This window comes from Psilocybe cubensis, chromosome 3 (assembly GCF_017499595.1).
Source record: "Psilocybe cubensis strain MGC-MH-2018 chromosome 3, whole genome shotgun sequence".
Classification (NCBI taxonomy): Eukaryota; Fungi; Basidiomycota; class Agaricomycetes; order Agaricales; family Agrocybaceae; genus Psilocybe; species Psilocybe cubensis.
Window position 1 is genome coordinate 3,721,425 of NC_063001.1, and position 21,652 is coordinate 3,743,076.

Genomic DNA, 21,652 nt, shown 5'->3' on the forward strand with positions numbered 1-21,652 from the left:
CCTGAAAATTTACCGCACAATTTGCGCACCGCAGGGTGCAAAGAGGGGAAAGGACAGTGTGAGTTTGTGTGTATGTAAGGACCTTTGGCAGGTCATATCAGGCCACGGTGAAGCGAGGTGACACGACCGGGACAGATTCGAGTCCGGTGAGAAAAGATGTGAACCATCGAAAAGAAGAGGCCCTGAATGAACATTGCCGGGTGTAAGCATAGTACATTCAGAGTCAGAGTAATGCATACGCATAAGCTTCGTAGCTGACAGTGGCTGAGCAGTGAAATGTAAATAGTAAGCTACGAGCCGAACAGCGGCTCCGCGAAGGAACGTATGATTCCCGTCAAATTAATGAACTGAAAAGGAATGAACAGAATGACAATAGGGCATTGCATTACTTAGCCAGGGCACGATATGTTAATCGAAGCGACATGTGCGTCAAAAAATAGCTCATGGCGTTCCTTGCCCAAACAAAACATAAGCGATGGTGCCGTATGCTTTGGCGGTACCTGCAAATACCGCCCGCAAGTCAAACTCCCCATGTCCCTGGTGAGTTACCATTGTGCACGGATGCATGAATGGAATGGTGCAATTTACGAGACAAGTTAGTCGCCTATCTGGCTGTCTGGTCTGACAAACTCAAACAGTTATTTGACGAGGGTCTGGACTGTACCAACAGTTGACAGATGATTCTGCATGATGCGAGAAGCATGGAGGACATTATCTGTGGTCAGTTGAATGAATGAATGAGTGAGAGAATAACGCTTTGAAAGGGATGTCCAGACACACCTTGTCCTGCAAGCCACGAAGCGCATTTTGATATGTCAGAAACATACAACCGTGACTCAAGCAAGGTAATATTTCCAGATGATCTTCTCCCCCGCCCAGTGACGGAAGCCAATTCCAGATATTGATTGTCAGTCCATGGCCACGGAATCGGGAGAATACACATGTCGGAATACACTTTGATCAACGGAAGAACTTCAAAGAATGCCTATGAATATCCCAGCGACAGCAAAGAGACATATTGCTGTGAACCGTTTGTGATGATCAAGTTACAAAGTTTGATGGGACGTGCACATACACCTATGACTTCGGAGAGATCATGGTTTTCCCATATTGCAGAACACGTATGGCCAAATAATTATGCTGGGGTAACATTCATTATGAAATGATAAGCTATGAATCGAGAGCAGGTGCTGCTGCATCCGAAATATTAACGATCGTCCCGTCATCACAGATGACACGGAATCGGACTGTCAACCAGAAAAAAGCGATGTGAAACTCGACCATACCACTTAAGGATCATCAAAACTCACGAACGGTGAACGGTACGCCTTTTTCTTTTCGTATGCTCGTGAAGTACAAGGTTCCAGATCCTGTACGTGTATTGAATTTGTATTAGTATATGTCCAATCCAAGAACAGGTTTGTTGACCAGCGGAACAACGCACCTTTTGAACCCCTAACTCTAAAGCTCACATCGATGTTACCTTGCAGTTGGCTAATCTAATATAGCGTAAAAGGGCATTAGGATGTTCCTCCGAAGTGCATACAAAAACGAGTTCCACATGGAACTCAGAAAAAAACATAACTCACCCGTCCCTTTACATGTGGATCACCATTCAGATACCATTCAGGCTGAGGCCTGATGGCCTCACCCAAAACCTCCCGCAATTGAGAATCTGACTTCAAAGCACGGACAATACTTCGAAACACGGAACTGGACAGCTTCTCTTGGTTCGTAGCGAAGGTCATAAAAGCAGCCCAACCAGCCACACCTGTGACCAGCAACCCGAGCGCGATTGGCCATTTTGACTGGCGATAGCAGTTAGCATCGCAATACCCAGGGATGCAATGTCAAACACTTTCTTACCTGTGCCCTTGGAAGTTCTCTGAATGGTGGGTGTTTCGCATAGTAAGGACGAGGCCTTGATGTATCCGAAAAAGTTTCAACTACAGGCTGTGATCTTGGTGGTGGTGGCCGTGGAAGTTCCGTGGCAAAGTTTCTTGCCGAATTTTTGAGTAGAAAACGCGTCGGTGCCACCCTAGGCCCCGCTAATCGTAGTGCAGGCATTACCGAAGGTGTAGAAACAAGATAAATAGCAAGTACAAGTCGCTGAAATGCCGGTCTTCAATCGGAAAACGCGTTGTCGGCTTTCCGTCACAGGACCGGTCACAAAGACGCCCGACGAATTCACGTGCGTTGGTTGAACCCAATCTTATCTTATCTAGGCGAACCCCCGCTCGAACTCGTTCAACCATTGATACTACCATACATTTGTAAATTGTGGATCATTAGTGACCAACGGCAGATTCCACATAGATCCATATTAAATAATAAAATAGTCGCCACTAGATGCCTGAACACTAAAAGTACAAATGTCCCATCGCTATCGCACAACTCTCCATGTTTGACATATATAACTGCTTCCCCTAGCTATTCAGAGGATCTGTGTTGCGAAGCACCCTTTCTTCTCAAGATACTCTTCGACAAAGAAAGCACATTTGATACAGATTCCTTCCCTTTGTTCGACGAAGACCGTCGCGGGAGGATGTTTTGCTTCGACATTCGCCGTTCGGATAGGTTGGTCTGAACACGCCGCATTTCCACCCCGTTCTCTTCTGTGGCAAAGTCGAAACCACGATCGACAGAGGTGAGGCCTGTAGACATATCTGTCCTACTGGCAGACCGGATATCCATAGAGGGACGAGGGAACCTGCGTTCCAAAGTGTCGACGCTGCTGGCACGAGAATTGCGTCGCGACATCCTCGATGGTCTGCGCTGAAGAGCAGAAAGATCGGAAGGCGGTTGATTGGAACGAGAAAACGAAGAAAAGTCACGATGTGGGTATAGCTTTTGCAGGTATTGAAAGGTTTCGAGGTCTCCAGGTTGAAAACTAGATCTCCAGAATTTGTACATGAAACGAGGAGTAAGGGCGAGAGTGAATGTCACAAGAATTGCCAGATAGAAGTAAGCAGAGGTGAAGAGATAGAAATAATTGCCGTATAGCATGGTGACGGCATAACCAGGAGAAACAAGAGAATATATAATCTGGTGTTGATATAAGAACAATAATCGTATTTAAATGAGCACCGAAACTCACCGTGAATGCCCATTGTATGATGATGCCAATGAAGATAGCAAAAACAAGCCACCATGTCCATGCGGTACCACTGAATCCAGTGAAGATGTTGGCGACGAGAACTCCTGAGAGAGCCATGGTCTACATCCACCAAAAAACTAATGAGGAAGGGGTAAATTTCAATAATGTTAAAAACCCACCGTCGAAAATTCATGAAGATACACATCGTATCCATCCTTTCTTGATGAAGTTGACGTGTATGCGTAAAGGGTAATGAAGTAGATTATTGCTGACTGAAAAAAAGGAAACTAGTCAGGGGACGGAACAAGGCAAAATGACGTCAAAATACCTGAACAATTCCGTCTAATACATGGATCAAGAAGGACCGTAAGTTGAACCAAGTGCCTTCGCGACCATATCGATACAGTTCTGGAACTTCCATCAGGATACGGGAGTCTGCGGGCATTACTTCAGACTCGGAAATGCTGGGAGGTAGGACACAATAGTGACTAACCAAGGAATCGATCGAAAATGCCAATGCCAACGACAGGTGCAATTGTCCATAACGAGTTCCAGAACAAAATGTATGTGTAATCGAAGACACTGAGGGTACAATTTTACATCAGGATCAGCTAATATGTGAGGAACGAGAACGTACTAGTTTGCGCTCCATCCATCATATATCTGGAACCAGAAGAGGATGCCTGTAGGAACAATGTTTTTGTAGAAAAAGTTGAGGATCCTGTAAGAAACCAAACACCGTCAGGGAACTAATTCGGCTGTGGCGAGTGGACGTACATGACACCATTGCGAGCATAGGACCAATGTCCATGGACGAGGAGAAGTTTCTTCAGAAAGCGGAACTACTCCATTCAATCAGAATGGTTCCAATTATCTGCACAAGTAAGAAGCTCACCTGTGCAATGGCATAATCGGAGGAGTTGACAGCCTGCAAACCTTCTTCTCCAGAGATACCCACACCAACATCTGCGGCTTGAATCATACTAACGTCGTTGGCACCATCTCCGATGGCCAATGTCATCGCACCCAAGCCATCTTTGACGAGCTTTACCACTAATGCCTTTTGAAGCGGGGACACACGACAACAAATTACACCATCGCATAGAATTGACAATTTGAGTAGGATGCCTTTGTTTACATCATCGGCAAACGCCTTCCAAAGATACTAATCAGTACTAATGTTTTGAAGGAGAATAAAACGAGGCACTGACCTCGAGCAATGCAGCTCCATCAACAACGAGGATGAAGCCGCCTGGACGATCTCCGTTCTCTGGACCAACAATGGAACTAACACCGGTGTTTATCCTTCGAAGGGGTATCTCGGGCAATGTCTCCTCATTTTTTGTTTGTTGCAAAGTTTCGTAATCCTGTTCTGGGAAGAATTGCGCAAGGGCATTAAGCATTTGAGTCTGTACCGGTCGAGAACTTCCTCCTCGAACAATGATGATGTTTGAATCATGGCTGATCAAATTAGTGCTTCGTCCGATGGCTACAAGTATATATACGAGCACAGTTAGTTTACGCTACAGAAATATATATTATTGGGACTGACCGACGGCCGTTTCAAGTTTGTCTCCTGTAGCCACCCAAATTTTGATACCCGCCTTCTTAAGGTCGGCAATCGTCTCTGGTACACCGTCCTGCAAACGATCTTCAATCGCAGTGGCTCCTAAAAGATGCAAGCTTTGTTCTAGTTCATTGGCGACGGATTCAACGCGTTCTTCACGGTTATCAAGAGCATTCAATGCGTCTTGATACCGAAGTCTCCAAGCGTTGTATTCATCCTCTGCTCGTAATAGATCAGAAAGACAAAGAAAAATATTTGTTGTGTTACACACCTGGGATGGTTTTGTAGGCAAGAGTCAATGTTCGCAATCCCGTTGAAGCAAATTCACTCAAATGACTCTCCGTCTCTTCCTTCATTTCGTCTTCACCTGGTCGCAAACGTTCGAAGACGACATTATCGGCCCCTTTTGTGAGTAGCAGCAACTCACTTCCTTCAACGTCCAACCTCCGAAGAACAACACTCATGCGTTTACGAGCGCTGGTAAATTCCAATATCTCCAAAAGTTCATACTTCTCCACCTCCGCGGATCTTGGCGTCCTCAAAGATAAAACCTCCTTGTCTTTGCCGAGAAAAACGAAACCCATGTCTGCAGCCGCCTGGACAAGAGCAGATTCGTCCGGTGATTGGGCCTTATACTCTATTGTACCAGTCTCTGGGTTGTTGGCCGCAATAACTGTGTGACACAGCGAGAGGACAGTGAAGAACGCATTGATAATGGAAGCATCTGAGGATGAATCATGGTTGGCATTTGGCCTAGAAGCAGCTTCTATGTCGCTGGACAGAACTGAATCTTTGAATGTTTCGTCGTTGTTGGCCATTAAAGAATTCTTTTTACTCAAGGAGGCGTTGACGCTGTGAGAACTTGTGCTTGGCTGTGCGCTTGCCGCCCAAAGGTCAACTTCAACAGTTTCTTTTGTCGGTTCATTGACTATAGATGAAGGTTTATCTTCCATCTCGTCCTCGGCCAATGCATCGCTGTCACCTCTATAAGCCTTGCCTGCTATCGAGCACATCCGAAATACCATGGAATTCTGCATATAAGTTTGTCATTGAGACGGAGATAGTTCTCATTATACAATCAAAACTGACCTGCGTCAGAGTGCCCGTTTTGTCCGAGAATATATACTGTATCTGGCCAAGGTCGTCAGAGAGATTCCAACTTCGCGCTTGAGTTGCTTGTCCGGTTTTTTGATAACATATATCCGAATCGAAGTAAATAAAGGCAGCTTGACAAGTGCGGACAACTTCAATGGATATGTATAGCGAGATGGGAACAATGTCTTGGAAACTGTAGCCACATAGTCAGAATGATGATTAAACCCAATGCAGATAAGATGACGCACGTCAAAAGAGCGAACGCCCAAGTAATTAAACCATTGATCCTTGGATTATCATCACTCCTGTTATCCTCGAAAAGCCATGGTGCACCTAACGGGTAGAATTTAACTTCCAAGAGAGAGTCAGCGATTGCGCAAACTACAGCCATGGCAGCCAAGATGATGAGATTGACAATACTAAAAATAAGCAAGAAATAAGGATCAATCGGAATGGAAACAGTCAGACATGGGACGTACACTTGTGGATTCATCTGCCTTTCAACCTTGCTTCGTTTACTAGGAGTTCCACCTGAATTCATGACAATTTTGGAGTCAAGACCAGTGAAAAGAACAACACCAATTGCCCAAGCCGTGTTCTTCAAAACAGTTCCACGAAGGAGTGTCGTTGACAAGTCAACAGGCGAAGTATCGTTTCCTATTGTAACATTGCCGTTGAGCCTATACATGTCAGTGTCTGGGCGCTCGCACTGAATTCGAAATGAATTACGACCATCGGCGCAAGCTCTAGCGTTGTTAAGATGATTGAGAGCAGGGACGCCTCGACGCGACTTGAGGTTGGTCTCTCCATCTAGATTTTTTGTCTCGACGAATGCAACACTTTCGTCTTCGGAAGTAGAACATATCAGTATATCTGCCGGGAAGGCTTCGTGATCCATAATCTTCACAAAGTCGCCGACTCGGACGTCTTCCCACAAGGTTTCTTTCCAATAAGGTAAATCTACTTCGTCAGAGTGTTCATAATCGTATTCGGCAGATTTGACTCCTGTCGTTATAGGTCTTGAGCGCATTGGAAGTATACCCCTGATAAACGTTTTGCTTTTATCTTCAGTCCTGTTTGGATTCGTCCAGTTCCCACCCGACAGAACAAAAACCTTGCTATAATTCACCCTTCTATCGGATTGATGCCGCTTGAAGTCTTCGTATCCATCCTTCAATGCAGTCACAGTTACAATAATGACCAACGGTAGGATGACAACTCCAGCTGATAGTGTTGAAAACTTTGGGAAGAATTGAAGGACTGCAATACCTAGAAAGAAACTGAATGGATGATAAGAAGACGCATCTGAACGAGAACGGAAACTTACATGTTCGCTACACGCCTGAACTGCTCGAACAGATTTCGAGGAATAAAGGTTATGAGAGTATACTTGGAGGTGATGACCTGGTTGGTAGTATAAACGTGATCGCGCTTCACCCTGCCCTTGGGATCCAAGCATTCCTGAGGCAGCGGTTGGTTCACATATACGGTTCTTGGCGGTCCTGGCGGGCGTTTACGAGTGAAGAGATCCTCCAGTTTAAAGGCAGCCAAGCGCGCAAGCAAACTGGGCTGCCCAGCTTTAGTGGACCCGGCCATTGACGAGAGGAAAGACGTGGAAGTGACGATCGTCCGGAATGGCTCTGACCAATCTCTTCAGTGGCCACTGATAGTCACCCGGAGTTCCCAAGTCCTTTTTTTGGAATACTCGGACTATGAATCAGCTGGTGAAGCGGCATGGTGATGTTTGATAGCGGCTTGAAACGCGTCTACGGTAAGTAGGACCCGATGAGAATCGTGGTGCCGCTCGCCATTGCGATGGCGTATGACAAGGTACATTTGCACGTAGTATTGCAGCGGCTGGATGCGGGCATTGACGAATATATGGTAAGCTTCAAGCTAACGGCCTGAAGGTAAAGGATCAGAGCAGAGAACAACTATGGGATAAAATCGACAAACCGGGAAATATCCAAAGCGTGACATAGAATAACCGGGTCCGAACATTCCGCGTCCTCAGTCATGTTGTACATGTCATACCGCATCATGAAATAGGCGTGATAGATAAAGAGCTCACGAAAGTTGATGCGATAATATAAAATATAAGAGCTGCAGATTGAGAGTTTGGTATTACAAATGGACGAAAGAAGAGGGTATAATCCATGAGAAAAATGCCGAAGATAAAACGTATGAAATGAGGGATAAAATAAGGAACCAGGGCCCTTCGGAGCCCACATTCGTGACTCAAAACCGAATCATGCATTCTCTACTTTTGTGGCCTTCGGTAAGCGAGAGGGAGACATGGCTTGTAATGATTGAGCCGTCACTGTGTTCGAGAATGGGAGCATTTCCAAGCCTTGTGGTAGTCCCAACGTGTATTTTCGAGGCGAAACTCTCCGACGTTTAAGTGAAATCTCAGATGGCGCAAGCGGTGATAAAAAATCTGCACCTTCTTCTGGCTCTGGGTCCAAAAGATCGTAGTCTTCCTCATCCGATTGGCTTTCAACTTTGGTTTGCTTCTTACGCCTGGAAGGTCCGACACTCGCACTTGCTGTCCGAGCCTTCCGTTTCCTCGATGAATGAGCATTTGTCCCTACTTGCGGCTGGCTCTCGTCTTTGACCCAGCAAATTTCGACAGCGACCTTTGCACGATGGAGACAGTCAAACCAGACTTTCTGATTTGCTTGTGGAGAGTCGCCAGGACCTTTAACCTCCACAAATTTGCAAATGCCTCCGTGTTCCCCTTCCTGTGCTTTCCATATGAAAAGATCAGGACCCCCACTGCTTCTGCCTTTGTAGTCATCGCAGAAATGTTGGCATATTGTGGCCAACGAGTTCGCCCCAAAACACTGGATAGAAAATGAGAATGCATGAGATAAGCATTAGAAGCGAAAGCATACCTCAAGAATGTCAAGAAGCTCTTCTCTGGTACATAAATCCCAATTTACGCCAATGCACCACGTTTTCTTCTCTCGGTAAGCATTGTCGTGCTTCTCCGCAATATCGCGCCAGTTGCCATTCCTTATCTCATCTAACCTTCGATCGATGAGGTCTTTTCTCGCATCCTTGAATGTTTCTTCAAACATGTCAAGAGGAGCTTCTTGATACATTGTTTCGAATGCTCCTGGCACATCTGCGAAAATGATATCCCAGAAAAGAAGGGCAAATATGGTAGTAAGGATCCTGGTCTCGCAATGGAAACTGTCACATATATACCAATCAATATACTTCTGTAATGGTCTGCAAAGATAGCGGAGACAAACCCTTTGAAACCCTGCTCCTCGTAATGTTCTAGCGCGCGTTGCTCGACATTGACGATCTCGCCATTCCTTCCTTTCCAGCTGGATTTCTGGCCCAACTTCTTTTTCGTGAGTTGCGCCTAATAAACAGTCAAAAAGGTTCAATTATGGTGCCCAGCAACTGACCTCAGGAGGTTTGCTGTCATTAGTGGAATTACTCTTCACCCCAACGTAAGCGTATATTCCTCCTTGGGCATTTTCTTTCTGCAAGCCTTGTCTGTCGAACTGTGGAGGATAAACCCTTGTCGCATAAAGCGTCGTCTCTGGAGCAGGTTCGAGTTTTCCTTCGGAACGAGACCGTTCGCTCGGTGGCACCCCAAGTTTGATTTCGAGGCTTAACAGTCGTTTGACGAGTCCAGGCCGGAAAACTGAAATGCTGTATCAACACTGTTCTTGTAATACAAAACCCGACGTACCCAAGGTGGTGTCTTCATCCTGGAGGGCCTCTTTGACACCTTCCAGTGTTTCTATCATGAGCTCTTGTTTGTCCTCCTTGGTTCCAGCTTGACGTGTAAGGTGACCCAAGATGATCGCTCGTCGTTCATACCACTGTGAGCGCTTTCCGCGTCTCCAAAATGTCTGGTTGAGCAAGTCGTTGATGATTTTAAGCTCCTGCTTATATTCTTTCAGAGGGCCTAGTGCTTTAGTGGCCTTGTGCAGCATGCGGGTGAAAACATGGCCTGTGTATGTTGAGTACAGGCTCTGCATTCCCAGGCAAAGGACGACATACCGCTCTCAAATCGTTCCAGTCCCGGTGGTCTCAAGTTATCGATTTCAGCACGCCGCTTATTGATGCAGTTTTGCCATTCTGGATATATCCATTCATCAAGATATTTTTTGATTTGCTCCTCCTTGCTAACCATACTAAGAGGTGATTCTTCTGCCTCCACACCTTTGGACTCGTCTTCTTCGTCTTCCGATTCTTCCTCTTTCTTTACAAAGGGCGTCTTGGACGCTTTGATGTTCGAAATGCTACCAGGTGTCTTCAGAGGCGTTGTACAGGGTGCCCCCGAGGCAGTGTTGATAGGAGTGCTAAACTTGTCTTTCGCTCGGACAGAAGGTGCCTTTGTACTGCGGCGGCTAGACTTGTCTTCAATAGCGTCTATAAGCTCGTCCAAAATGCTGTTCAACTCCAAAGCACGTTCATATTCAAGAAGTTCATCCCTTGAGGACCAGATATTGTTGCTGCGGGCATATTGGTATCCGGTATAGTCTCTCTTCTTGAATCTGGTAAGTAGCGCAGGAAGTAAGAGGGCAGTCGGGTGTTCGGTTTCGCGGTAACAAATGATGTGTAGACGTCGGACGAGTCGATAAAATTCGTGTTTGACACGGACACATTTGCCTGGGGGTGCACACGTAAGCGCGCAGAATATTGACAAATCAGACACTTACCTAGCTCCTTCAAAGCCATTCCCTTGAGATGCTCCTCTTGTGTAATTTTTCCCTTCTTCCTGGGTCGAGTTCTGACAAAAGGGAGTTGGGATTGTTTTAGATGCTTGTCAATGGTCTTCCCTTTCCCCCTGTAGTCAGGAAGGATTGATTGAGTAGCTGCGCTACACTGAAGCATATAGATCATGTCGGATTTCTGCCATGTATCAGATAGACAATTCTGCGACAAAATTTGTGGACGACACCTTGCTGCCCGGTTTGAATTTGCACCTGAACCTTTTACCCAGCTCCTTCAGTTGAGGAATTGCAAGCCTTCCAAGAACTTCACTAGTAGACATGCAGGACTCATCTTCGCAAAAGCGGTCGAGAATCCCTTCATCTTCCGGAGGTTGAAGAAGAGCATGCAGACGTTCCTCGGGGGTTAGTTCTCTTGAAACCCTTGTTTCTTCGCGCGGATTACTCTCATCCGAGATTTCAGGTGACGATGGTATAACAACCGGTTTGACGTCCTCTTCGTCGCTGTACATAGTAAGGTCAATGATTTCATGCCCATCTGCTGTCCTCTCAGGGGGTATCTCGGTTTTCGCTGTCTCCTCCATCTTGGGTTCATACTTTTGATTCATAATTTGTTCGATAGGTTGGCACAAATCCGAGATTGCATGTTCCACCGAACCAGGACCTAGTTCTCTCTCGTAATTTGTCAAGGCGGAGAGGGGGTGCCATTGATCTGCTTTGCGCAGAACGAGCCGCACCAGGCAGTACCGTGCGTTATCTAGCAGGTCGTAAATCAAAGTCAAAAAGGCTGAGGTGGCTGGCCTTACAAGACAGCATGCTAAAGTTTTGTAGCAGGTCAATTTCCTGAGGACTTAGTAAAAAAGGTTCGTCCTTTAATACCGTTGATATCATTTCTATCGGACAGGGTTATTACACGGAATACTATTTGGAAAAGAAGATTCAACACACCTTCAAATACGCTAACATATGCTGACGGCCATTGTGATTTGTCTTGACTGGGTCTGTCTTCCTCGACCTTGTCCAGCCTCTCCTCGAGAGAGTCCAGCGAAGCTTGAAGGGTATCGCCCCCACCAAATATGAGTTGCCATTCAGTTTGAAGTCTTCTAGAAAGCTTGAAGTTATTCATAATCTTAAAATCAGTTCATTAAATAAAAAAAAGAGTATATGTTACAGAAAGTAGATGGATGTTGGTCAAGTTAGATTGACACTTGACCCGAGTGAACACAATTATTGCGTGTGACAATGTGCCCGTGGAAAAAATACACAGTGTCACATAGTAACTAAGCCACATGATTCGTCACAACGCGTTTCAACGCGTTGTTCACAAAGCGTGACTGTCCTGGTGTACCAGATTGCTGTGAGTGTATACATATATGATATAATTAGACAGGATGGTAAGAACGATTAATTTGCTCTGCCAGTACCTGGCATGCTCTACTTAGTAGAATCTTGCAGCATCACAAAACACTTGTGGACCAAAGCTCCCCAATAACTACTCAGACATTGTATTGACAGTATAACAATATTACAGAACGATTAATTTGCTATGCCAGTACCTGGCATGCTCTAAGATTGGGCTCATTAGGAACCAGCACCCCCTTAGGTAAGCAAAAGTTGGCTTACTTCTGCACTCACACTATTCTACATTTTTGAACCACAGATATGTAGATTATGCTTTTTTGAACACATCTGTGGTTTTTTTTTTCAAAAAAATTTCGATTTCAAGAAGTTATAAAGATTTTAATTTTTTTCCCTTTTTTTTTACTCTAACACATCAGAAATGGTGTTTTCTCGAGTTTGGGAGATTTTCGAAAATTTGACAATGTTCTTTTGGCCGCTTATATAATGATGCACGTGACTACACGTGACAGTAAGTCACGCCTAAGTAATACCTCTCAGACTCATTATGGACTTGCAAAGAATACAATTTGACCTCTGAGGTTTATTTCTATTATTGTGGGCATAAAGGCTAGTAGTAAGAAATGTATATGCACATTTATGAAATTTTTTTTCAAAAATTTTTTGTCTGAAAACATTTTCCGTCAACATAACTTTTGATTTTTTTTTTTCGAGCTGGATTTTGGCCGCTCTTGGCGCCAAGCCCGTTGATTACGTAAGGGTGCTGGTTCCTGCCCAATCTTAGTAGAATCTTGCCACATCACAAATGTCGGCAGGTCTCCCTGCTAGGTTCGCACGGGGTGCCATTTTCGCACGGGGTGACAATCAAAACACTGGTGGATCACGTGTGCTTAAGCATTTTGGGTCCCCACAAAGGGGAGCAAGCTCCCCAATAACTTGGAAGCGCTATGTAATGGGTCAATGTTAGGAATAAATTCACCCACCCGTTGTGACAGTGGACAAGTCAGAACGCATCATCAATCTCATGTACTTGAATGAATGTGTTGCAATGACAAGGCATGACGAAAGAGAAACCTGCATGTACAAGCGCTCACATACGTCCAACAGTGTAACCCGGAGGAGGATCATCCGACAAGCCCTGCGCCCATGGTGATTGCTGCTGAGCCGTCAGATATTCTATCTGCTCTTGCATTATCTGTAATTGCTCTTTCATCTCCTCCGCGCTCATCTCTGCATCCTCAGTTCCAGTGGCAGTAGGATTGCCATGTGGTGATGGGTATTGTTGAGCGGATGTCCTCCTAGTTACTCGATTGTTGGATATATCGGCTGCCAATGTTGTTGAGCAGCATAATGTGCCCAAAACTACTCTACACAGTCTATGTACGCAGTGGCTAAGGACTTGACTTAATACTTACCCTTTGGGTCGTGTTACTTGAGTTGTAGCTACTCGAGTGGGTTGTGAAAAACCGCTTGTCATTAGAGGGCACTAGCGTCGCCCTTATATACACCTAGAGTGCGTTACATGTGACTAGTGACAGTAACTACTGTATAGTACTTAGTCATCTATCTACTTAGTAATCTATTCACATGACTTATCATATGACTCTGAGAGTCACACGGTCGATCGTGAACTTTATTAATAATAGTCGTTCAACACTCCCCTTCAAGTGGTGCGCGTGCCATAAGGCGGGACTCTACTTGTTTTCATGAACGGACTAATCTAGCGGGTAAAACTCAAGGCCAAGAGCGGATCTATGTTTCAAGAATAGATCAGGACCTAGATTCTTGGTAAACATATCGGCAACGTTATCAGCAGTCGGAACTGCATATAATTTGAGTGTGCCTTGCTCTATTTGTTCCCGTATGTAATGATAGCGAATCTCCACGTGCTTAATCCCTTTTTGTGTCACGGGATTCTGCGCGTTGAATATTGCACCATGTGAGTCCGCATAGACTGGGACGTGAGAAATTGGTTTGGCCAGTTCCGCAAATAGATTTTTAATCCATGCGCAATCTTTGGCGCAGTCGGAGAGTGCCATGTATTCACTCATAGTAGACGACGTCGAGACTAACTTCTGTGTCTGTGATTTCCACATGACCGCAGCATTTGCCAAGCTAAAGAAGTAACCTTGTGCAGACCGACGCTTAAGGTCGAGCTCTGATTGGTCATCTCCATAAGAGGCGTCACAATAGGCATATAGGCCTGCGCGAGACTTCCCATCATAAACTAAGGCATATTTGCGTGTGCCAACAAGGTACCGCATAATATATTTAGCCTTGTTCATGTGGTCTTCAGACGGATTGGAAGCAAACTTCGCCATCTGAGTCACTGCATAGGCAATATCAGGTCTAGTTCCAAGCATTAGGTAAAGCAAGGAACCAATCACTGATTGGTACTGCGAGCGAAGTTGTGCCGAACTAGTACCATCGAACGGTATTGGGCGATAGCCCGTGGGTAAGGGAGTTCTAGCAGCTTTAGCATCGCTCATGCCAAACCGAGTTAGAACCTTCTCCAAATAGTTGGCTTGACTCAAGAGGATTTTGCCGTCTTTATAATCAATAGCCATGCGGAGAAACTCCCGTGATTCTCCGAGATCCCGGCAATCCCACTTCTTCATAAAGAGATCTTTCTTCTGTCGTGAGAGTTCGGAGTTAGGTCCGGTGATCTGGATGTCGTCGACATAGGCAAACATTATTGCTAACGTGCCGTCGGTATGACGTGAGATGAAGATGCCGGCGTCCGAGTATAGTCTGGTGAATCCAAGCTCTTTTAGACTTCTGTCTAGCTCGAACCACCATGCTCGTGCGGCTTGTTTGAGCCCATAAATTGCCTTTTTAAGCCGGAGTACTTTCTTCTCCTGTCCCTTTAGAACAAAGCCCTCAGGCTGTTCCATATATATCTCCTCGTCTAACGGCCCATAAAGGAAGGCCGATATGACGTCAAGGGACCAGACTTTCCACCCTTCGAGTGCGGCAAGGGCAAATATTGTGCGAACACTTGGTAGCATGACCACAGGTGAGAATAACTCATCGTAGTCTAGGCCTTCTATCTGTAAGAAGCCTTTGGCTACCAGACGAGCCTTTTTCCGACCATCAGTTTTGATGTCGTAGACCCATCTGCATTTGATGGCTTTTCGGCCATTAGGGAGATCGACAAGCTCATAGACCTCTCTTTTGACGAGGACCTCTAACTCGTCTTTCATGGCTTGTCTCCATTCCTTCTGTTGGTCAGCTGGTAATTTCAGCAAATCACGCAGGGTCCAGTCACGGACATCCTTTGTGAGACCATAATCAGCAGCGCAGATAATTTCGCAGACCCGTTTGGAAAGTAATGTCGCGAAAAGACTGTTTGCTACTCCCCCTTCCGTCCCTGAATTAGGGATACCAGATTCAACATTGCGATTGCTACTAGATCGAGTAAGTGGCACGTAATCAGGGACGGATGCCACTCCGTGTGAAACAGTCTGCAGCTTCTTACGTCGATCTTTATCGGTTGTTGTTCCGGGTCGGTAAACATTGCCTTCCCGCTCTGGTACTTTCCGAGTTCTATCCGACCTTCTGGGCGGAGGCTTGACAAGTGTATCAGGCATTTTTGGTCTTTGATTTGACGTGGGAGGTGTTACGTATCCCTGATCGTCATCCTGATCATCGTCATCGTCACGAGGAGGATGTGAACTAGGCCCTGGCATAGAACTTGGAGGACTGGCGGACCGTGGGCTCGGTTGATCGCCTGTCTCTTTCGGCAGAGGTGGCATTGGAAAGTCGTCGTTATCGGAATCTGTCGACTCACTTCCATAGCCGATTTCAAAGGAGGGTCCCTTTGGTTTTGGAGGATTAAAGTGTGTGTTGGGTGGAATCTTCCTCTTAGATTCACACTTTGGGAATAAGGTTTCATCGAATAGGGCCTTGTTCGCACGAAAGACCACATTATTCGGAGATCTCATAAAGATCATCACCGAATTAGATTCGTAGCCAAGGAATGTCATCAACTCGGAACACGGTGATAACTTATTTTTACGCTGCTCCTTGTGTAGGTACACATAAGCTGCGCATCCCAAAGTTTTAATTTTAGACACATCAGGTAACTCCCCCTTAAGGGCCTGATGGGGTGTCTTCCACTCAATGCGTTTTACCGGAGTCCTATTGTATAGGAAGACAGCGTGGGCACAGCAAAATTGCCACCAGCTATCCGGTAGACAGGCGTAATGCCTCATCGCTTCAGACTTTTCCATAATTGTCCTGTTTAGTCTTTCAGCTCGACCATTGCTCTGATGAGCATAGGGAGCTGTAAAGCAGGCACGTGTACCGGCATTTTGTAGCCGTTCCAAGAACTCGGTACTAACGAATTCTCCGCCATTATCAAAGAAGTATTCTTTGACGGAGGTACCGTACTGTTTTTCCACCATTTTCTCGAAAGAATTCACAGCCGCAGCGGCATCACTCTTCTTTTTAAGAAAGTAGAGCCATACGTGTGGGGTGTGGTCGTCCAAAAAGGACATGAAGTATTTACACTTCTGGTAGGAATAAACAGAAAATGTCTTGAGATCACAATGAATACGATCAAAAGGCTTCTTCGCGCGTTTGGGGTTTTCGTCATATGACTTATCAGTCATTTTACCCTTCGCGCAGCCTTCACAGATATTTTTGTCCTTGGGTACACTTATTTTGGGAAAGTTCTTAGTGGAGTCCCTAAAATGTCTTAGAACATCGTCAGAGGGATGACCAAGGCGTCGATGCCAAAGGTCACTTGACTCTTGAAGAGTCGAAGATAACGTGCTAATGTTTTCTCCAGAGACAATGCGCGTATGCACCCAATACATTGGATGTCTGTTCGATTCAATTGAATCTGCCCTGGCCTGCAGGCCATATGATTTTTTAGGCAAATCAAAGAACCGAAGGACTTTAGCTGTTCCTTCTATGGTCATGCCGGATGACAGGAGTTGTCCCATCGACATTAATCGAACATGTAATTGTTCCATGTATAGAACAGGATGGAGTCGGCGGACTTCATGTCCCAGATCCTCGGAGTGGGAAACCACTTCTACAAAGACTGTTCCAAAACCGGTGATAGGCACCGTGGTAGTGGCAGTTTGCGAAATAGGTCGATTATTCTCAGCAAAGTCTTGATAACTCGCAAAATCAGACTTATCGCCAGTAAAGTGCACACTAGCACCACTGTCCATTAACCAAGCCGTTATGACTTTTTTTCCCTTTTTGGGTTTTTCAGTTCCTTTTCCTTTGCAATCTGGACAACACGCAAAATGAGATAGATATTTTTGGTATACATCATGTACAAATGAGTAGTAAATATCTACAGGGAACTCCTCCTCCTCCGGCCGGTCGACTGTTGAGTCGTTGTCGTCTCTAGATGGGGTAGTCCCTGTGGGAATCTCAGTGTTATTTATGGTCCAATTGCTAGAACTAGAACTTACTTGCCTATCAACGAAATGGTCATCGTAGTAACCATCATAGAGATCCTCATCATCTTCTCCGTAATCCACACGTTCCTCAATAGGAACATCAGGAGACCGTTCTCTCTGATCATCAAAGTTTGGGATATCACCCCATTGCTTTGGTTCCGGTCCGAATAGCTCATTATTAAGCTTTTCGATCTCCGGAGATGTGATCTCACCATCAACGACCATGTGATCGTCAATAGTTTCAGAGTTGACGGGCGGAGTCTTCAACCTTTCTGCGAGGGAGACATCCGAAGGAATTTGTAAGCTGCTCGTGGCAACGCTTTCCATGATCTGGAGTGCCTGCGAAGTAGGCTTTACACCAATTCTGGAAGCTAGGCTGCGTGCGGCAGCAGGAGCCGGGTATGGCGCCATGCGTGTGTCCGGATTTCTCCAGGGCCCAGCCGGAGCAGAGGTACGGGAGGAGATACTTCCTCTACCGTTGATCTCGATGATCCTTGACGTGGTGGGAGCTGGAATTGCTGGTTCGAGAACCGTCAATGTTGATGCCATAAAGACATCATCCGCTAAGGCTGTATTGCCTTGTGCACGCTGCTTGCCTTTGCCTCGTGGGGCACGCTTACGAATCCTCTTCTCCTGATTATCACCCTGAGACTGTCCCTGATTAGGGGTCTTCGAAGGATGATAGTGGGGGTGTTCCCCTTTTGGTCGGATCGCAGTATTGCGTTCAGCCGACTGTTGCGGTGCCCGGGAAGGGCCGGTCTTTGGTGCAGGCTTAGGGTCATATGTCGTACCCTTTTTAGGCTTTTGCCTGTCATCCAGATTACCAAACCGCGCTCCCCAACGATTGCGGATATCAGCAGAGATAGCCTCCAGCTTCATGTCGTCAATCTTGGTCTTGTCTCCATAATCATTAATAAGGTCTTGATATATGGAGGGCGGTTGATTGGGCGATACCGCAAGGGGTAAACGTGAGAATAAGATGAGACATGCCATGGTCTCGGATACTAGATCCGCATTTTCGACCTTTTTGACATGCTCGTAGATGGCTCTGAAACGGGCCAGCTGAGGGGTAGGATCCGAAAGATCAAATTTGAAGGTGGTCAGACGTTTAAAGTCCTCCATCACTTCAACAAATTGAACTTTATCGTATTTTGCTTTCAGATCATCCCATGCCCCCTTCGCGGTCTTTCCCTTGACTGTTTCCCAAATAGATGGGATCAAGGAATTCGCGATGACACCTAGTGCCTTGGAATTCTGCTCCTTAAAGTCTTTCATCGTTTTTTCAAACGACGAAGATCTTTGCGACCAGCGTTGAAATTGGATTTTCCACAGCTCAATTTGAGCTGCGTTAACAGTTGTTGCCGGAGCAACAGGGGATGGGAATGCAGGCTCTCCTTCAATTGGAGAAGGGGCCACGACATCTCCAGAGATAACCCCATCAACGCCAGTCAGGAGGAATATGGGAAGCATTTTGTCAGCCCATTTACGATAGTTGGAACCATCAAATTTGGGGAATTCGGAAACGGATACAGTTGCTTTGGAAGACATTCTTAGTGCGCTTAAAGCTTGAGCCTGTGACAAAAATAAGTCAGCAAGGCTTTTTTCACATCCTGAACTTAAAATAGAAGGAAACAGTTGGGCTGGTCAGGCCCGATCAATCTCAAGATCAGATCTAAGATCCAATCGAGATTAAGATCTTTTGCACACTCATCTAGATTGCCAAAATAGGCGTTATCTTTCAGAGCAGCATGGGGCAAGTATTGTCCCTATGCCAGTGCCGTCGACAGCAAGGCTAACAAGCCTGCGTCGTTATGGCTACGGGGCCCATAACCTGTTGAGCAGCATAATGTGCCCAAAACTACTCTACACAGTCTATGTACGCAGTGGCTAAGGACTTGACTTAATACTTACCCTTTGGGTCGTGTTACTTGAGTTGTAGCTACTCGAGTGGGTTGTGAAAAACCGCTTGTCATTAGAGGGCACTAGCGTCGCCCTTATATACACCTAGAGTGCGTTACATGTGACTAGTGACAGTAACTACTGTATAGTACTTAGTCATCTATCTACTTAGTAATCTATTCACATGACTTATCATATGACTCTGAGAGTCACACGGTCGATCGTGAACTTTATTAATAATAGTCGTTCAACAAATGTTGCCATTTCAAATTGTAACGAACGAAGGCGCTCATCGAGTTCTCTTTGTCGAGCATGTCGAATAACATCAACGGCCTTTCCACGACCTATTGCTGAGACATTGCCATTTGGAGCAGATAAGTGATCCCCAGGAGTAACGGAAACTAAGATTGGGCTCATCAGGAACCAGCACCCTTACGTAATCAACGGGCTTGGCGCCAAGAGCGGCCAAAATCCAGCTCGAAAAAAAATCAAAAGTTATGTTGACGGAAAATGTTTTCAGACAAAAAATTTTTGAAAAAAAATTTCATAAATGTGCATATACATTCCTTACTACTAGCCTTTATGCCCACAATAATAGAAATAAACCTCAGAGGTCAAATTGTATTCTCTGCAAGTCCATAATGAGTCTGAGAGGTATTACTTAGGCGTGACTTACTGTCACGTGTAGTCACGTGCATCATTATATAAGCGGCCAAAAGAACATTGTCAAATTTTCGAAAATCTCCCAAACTCGAGAAAACACCATTTCTGATGTGTTAGAGTAAAAAAAAAGGGAAAAAAATTAAAATCTTTATAACTTCTTGAAATCAAAATTTTTTTGAAAAAAAAAACTACAGATGTGTTCAAAAAAGCATAATCTACATATCTGTGGTTCAAAAATGTAGAATAGTGTGAGTGCAGAAGGGCTGAAAAGGTTCGGAGGTAAGCCAACTTTTGCTTACCTAAGGGGGTGCTGGTTCCTGATGAGCCCAATCTTAGTGGCAGCTGACTTGTTGAATCATATCGCCGGCCAGAGCTTGAAGATAAGTCGGTATCTGGGCGTCCATTACTTGAGTTGTTGTCAGCAGCCCCACTATGTACAGTACTGATAGGGGTCTGCGGCGAGAATGCTCTTTGAGATATCGATGCTTGTGGAGAATGGATGCCCTTGCGAACTGGGCTAAAAGAGTGTGGTGAAATATTGCCTTGGGAAGGTAGGGGCCTCAGAAAGGGATCGACCAATCCACTTGGGCGGGGTGGACTCTGTGAAAGAGATGCAGGATTGAACTTCAACCATCATTTGAGGATCAAATCCAGGTTCGACTTTTTTTTCCTCTGTAGTCCGCCTGCGGCGCAGAACCCAATATAAAATGAGGAAAGCTAACGCCAGAAGCACAGCTATCCCTCCAATGACACCACCGACAATCGCACCGATAGGAGCACTTTTCTTATGAGCAGAATTTTGGGTTAACGACTGTGTGTCATCTTCATGTCTGCAGATAGCTCATGTTAGACCTCGAATGTCATAGATACTGTGGATTCGCACGTATAAACAGCATAGTCAAAATTGATGTATGAATTAATGTGGACTTCTGAAGCTGATATGACCAGAGTGTGTTCGCTATTTGTCAGGTTCGTGAGGGAGAAGACGAGTTGGCCGTAGTTGAGGTCTTTTGTATTTGGATCGGGCTGGTGCGTAAAAAGCTGAGGCTGACCGCCATCCAGAGTAAAATTTGCCACCGTTTGGGTTATGATACCAGTTCCCATGTTGTTGGCAAGGATGAAAAAAACATAAATGGCTGTCCCTGTAATCAGTGTAAGTTGCAATAATACTACCTAAGAGCATAATCACTCACCATTGAACTGCATAGCGATAGAAGTCTCGCTCCAAGGGTCTCTGTATGTCGCTGCAGTGTAGGTGCTACTAAAACATTGGGTTGGGTCTCCAACGATGGCGCATCCACTACTTGTGAGGCAAGTCGCATCGTGCCATACACCCGACGCTGGGGTATAAGTGACCCTTTGCTTTGTCACAGAATCGCCAAACGTATCGTCAATTGTTCTGTTCACACCATCTGCGTCCACCCGCGGTACCCAGAAAAGGCTGAAAAAGAGAGCAAATCGAGCGAGTCTTGAGGGTTGAATACCGCAGGGGGACATGTTGGCGGCAAGGAAGAAGGCTATTGTTCTTGAAGCAATGATAAAGTGTAGTCATTGTGTACGTAAATTTACGAGACCAGTCGCACAGCCCGGTACGTCCTGTTAATCATGCTGTTTCCAGAATCAGAGGTGAAAAATGGTCGATCAATAAGCTTAAAGATGCATATTGTCCCTCCCAGGCCACCTCCCTGTTTCAGGATTGGACTTCAAGTTCAACCAAGATACAGTCTTTAGGTCACGGTGATCAGACTTGAACTGGCCCGTAAGAACAAAGGAATGTAAGATCCCGATTCCGAAGCAACGTTTTCTAGTAGCCGGGCGTCAAACCGTAGATTAAGTGGGAAAAGCTGTCAATGAT

At 45.6% G+C, this 21,652-nt stretch overlaps 4 protein-coding genes across 4 annotated transcripts; all 4 read right to left on the bottom strand.

Moving 5' to 3' along the window:
- Positions 1-1,170: 1,170 nt before the first annotated feature.
- Positions 1,171-2,067, bottom strand: JR316_0004019 (uncharacterized protein; the record flags this gene model as incomplete). Its single annotated transcript, XM_047889788.1, has 5 exons — positions 1,171-1,247; positions 1,311-1,370; positions 1,445-1,499; positions 1,590-1,808; positions 1,867-2,067. The coding sequence occupies 5 exons, from the start codon at positions 2,065-2,067 to the stop codon at positions 1,171-1,173; spliced, it is 612 nt and encodes a 203-aa protein (XP_047752162.1).
- Positions 2,068-2,430: 363 nt separating this feature from the next.
- Positions 2,431-7,355, bottom strand: JR316_0004020 (Putative phospholipid-transporting ATPase C24B11.12c; the record flags this gene model as incomplete). The annotated part of the gene is made up of 15 exons (XM_047889789.1): positions 2,431-3,045; positions 3,098-3,217; positions 3,277-3,369; positions 3,426-3,532; positions 3,591-3,679; positions 3,735-3,818; positions 3,875-3,939; positions 3,993-4,262; positions 4,309-4,586; positions 4,650-4,883; positions 4,936-5,695; positions 5,754-5,952; positions 6,008-6,178; positions 6,239-7,039; positions 7,087-7,355. The coding sequence occupies 15 exons, from the start codon at positions 7,353-7,355 to the stop codon at positions 2,431-2,433; spliced, it is 4,155 nt and encodes a 1,384-aa protein (XP_047752163.1).
- Positions 7,356-8,008: 653 nt separating this feature from the next.
- JR316_0004021 (Fanconi-associated nuclease 1-like protein) lies at positions 8,009-11,582 on the bottom strand (the record flags this gene model as incomplete). Its single annotated transcript, XM_047889790.1, has 10 exons — positions 8,009-8,602; positions 8,654-8,954; positions 9,017-9,132; positions 9,179-9,420; positions 9,469-9,732; positions 9,783-10,394; positions 10,445-10,637; positions 10,687-11,213; positions 11,263-11,349; positions 11,405-11,582. 10 exons carry the CDS (start codon positions 11,580-11,582, stop codon positions 8,009-8,011), a joined length of 3,114 nt encoding a protein of 1,037 aa, XP_047752164.1.
- Positions 11,583-20,314: 8,732 nt separating this feature from the next.
- Positions 20,315-21,294, bottom strand: JR316_0004022 (uncharacterized protein; the record flags this gene model as incomplete). The annotated part of the gene is made up of 3 exons (XM_047889791.1): positions 20,315-20,627; positions 20,681-20,939; positions 20,991-21,294. 3 exons carry the CDS (start codon positions 21,292-21,294, stop codon positions 20,315-20,317), a joined length of 876 nt encoding a protein of 291 aa, XP_047752165.1.
- Positions 21,295-21,652: the final 358 nt, after the last annotated feature.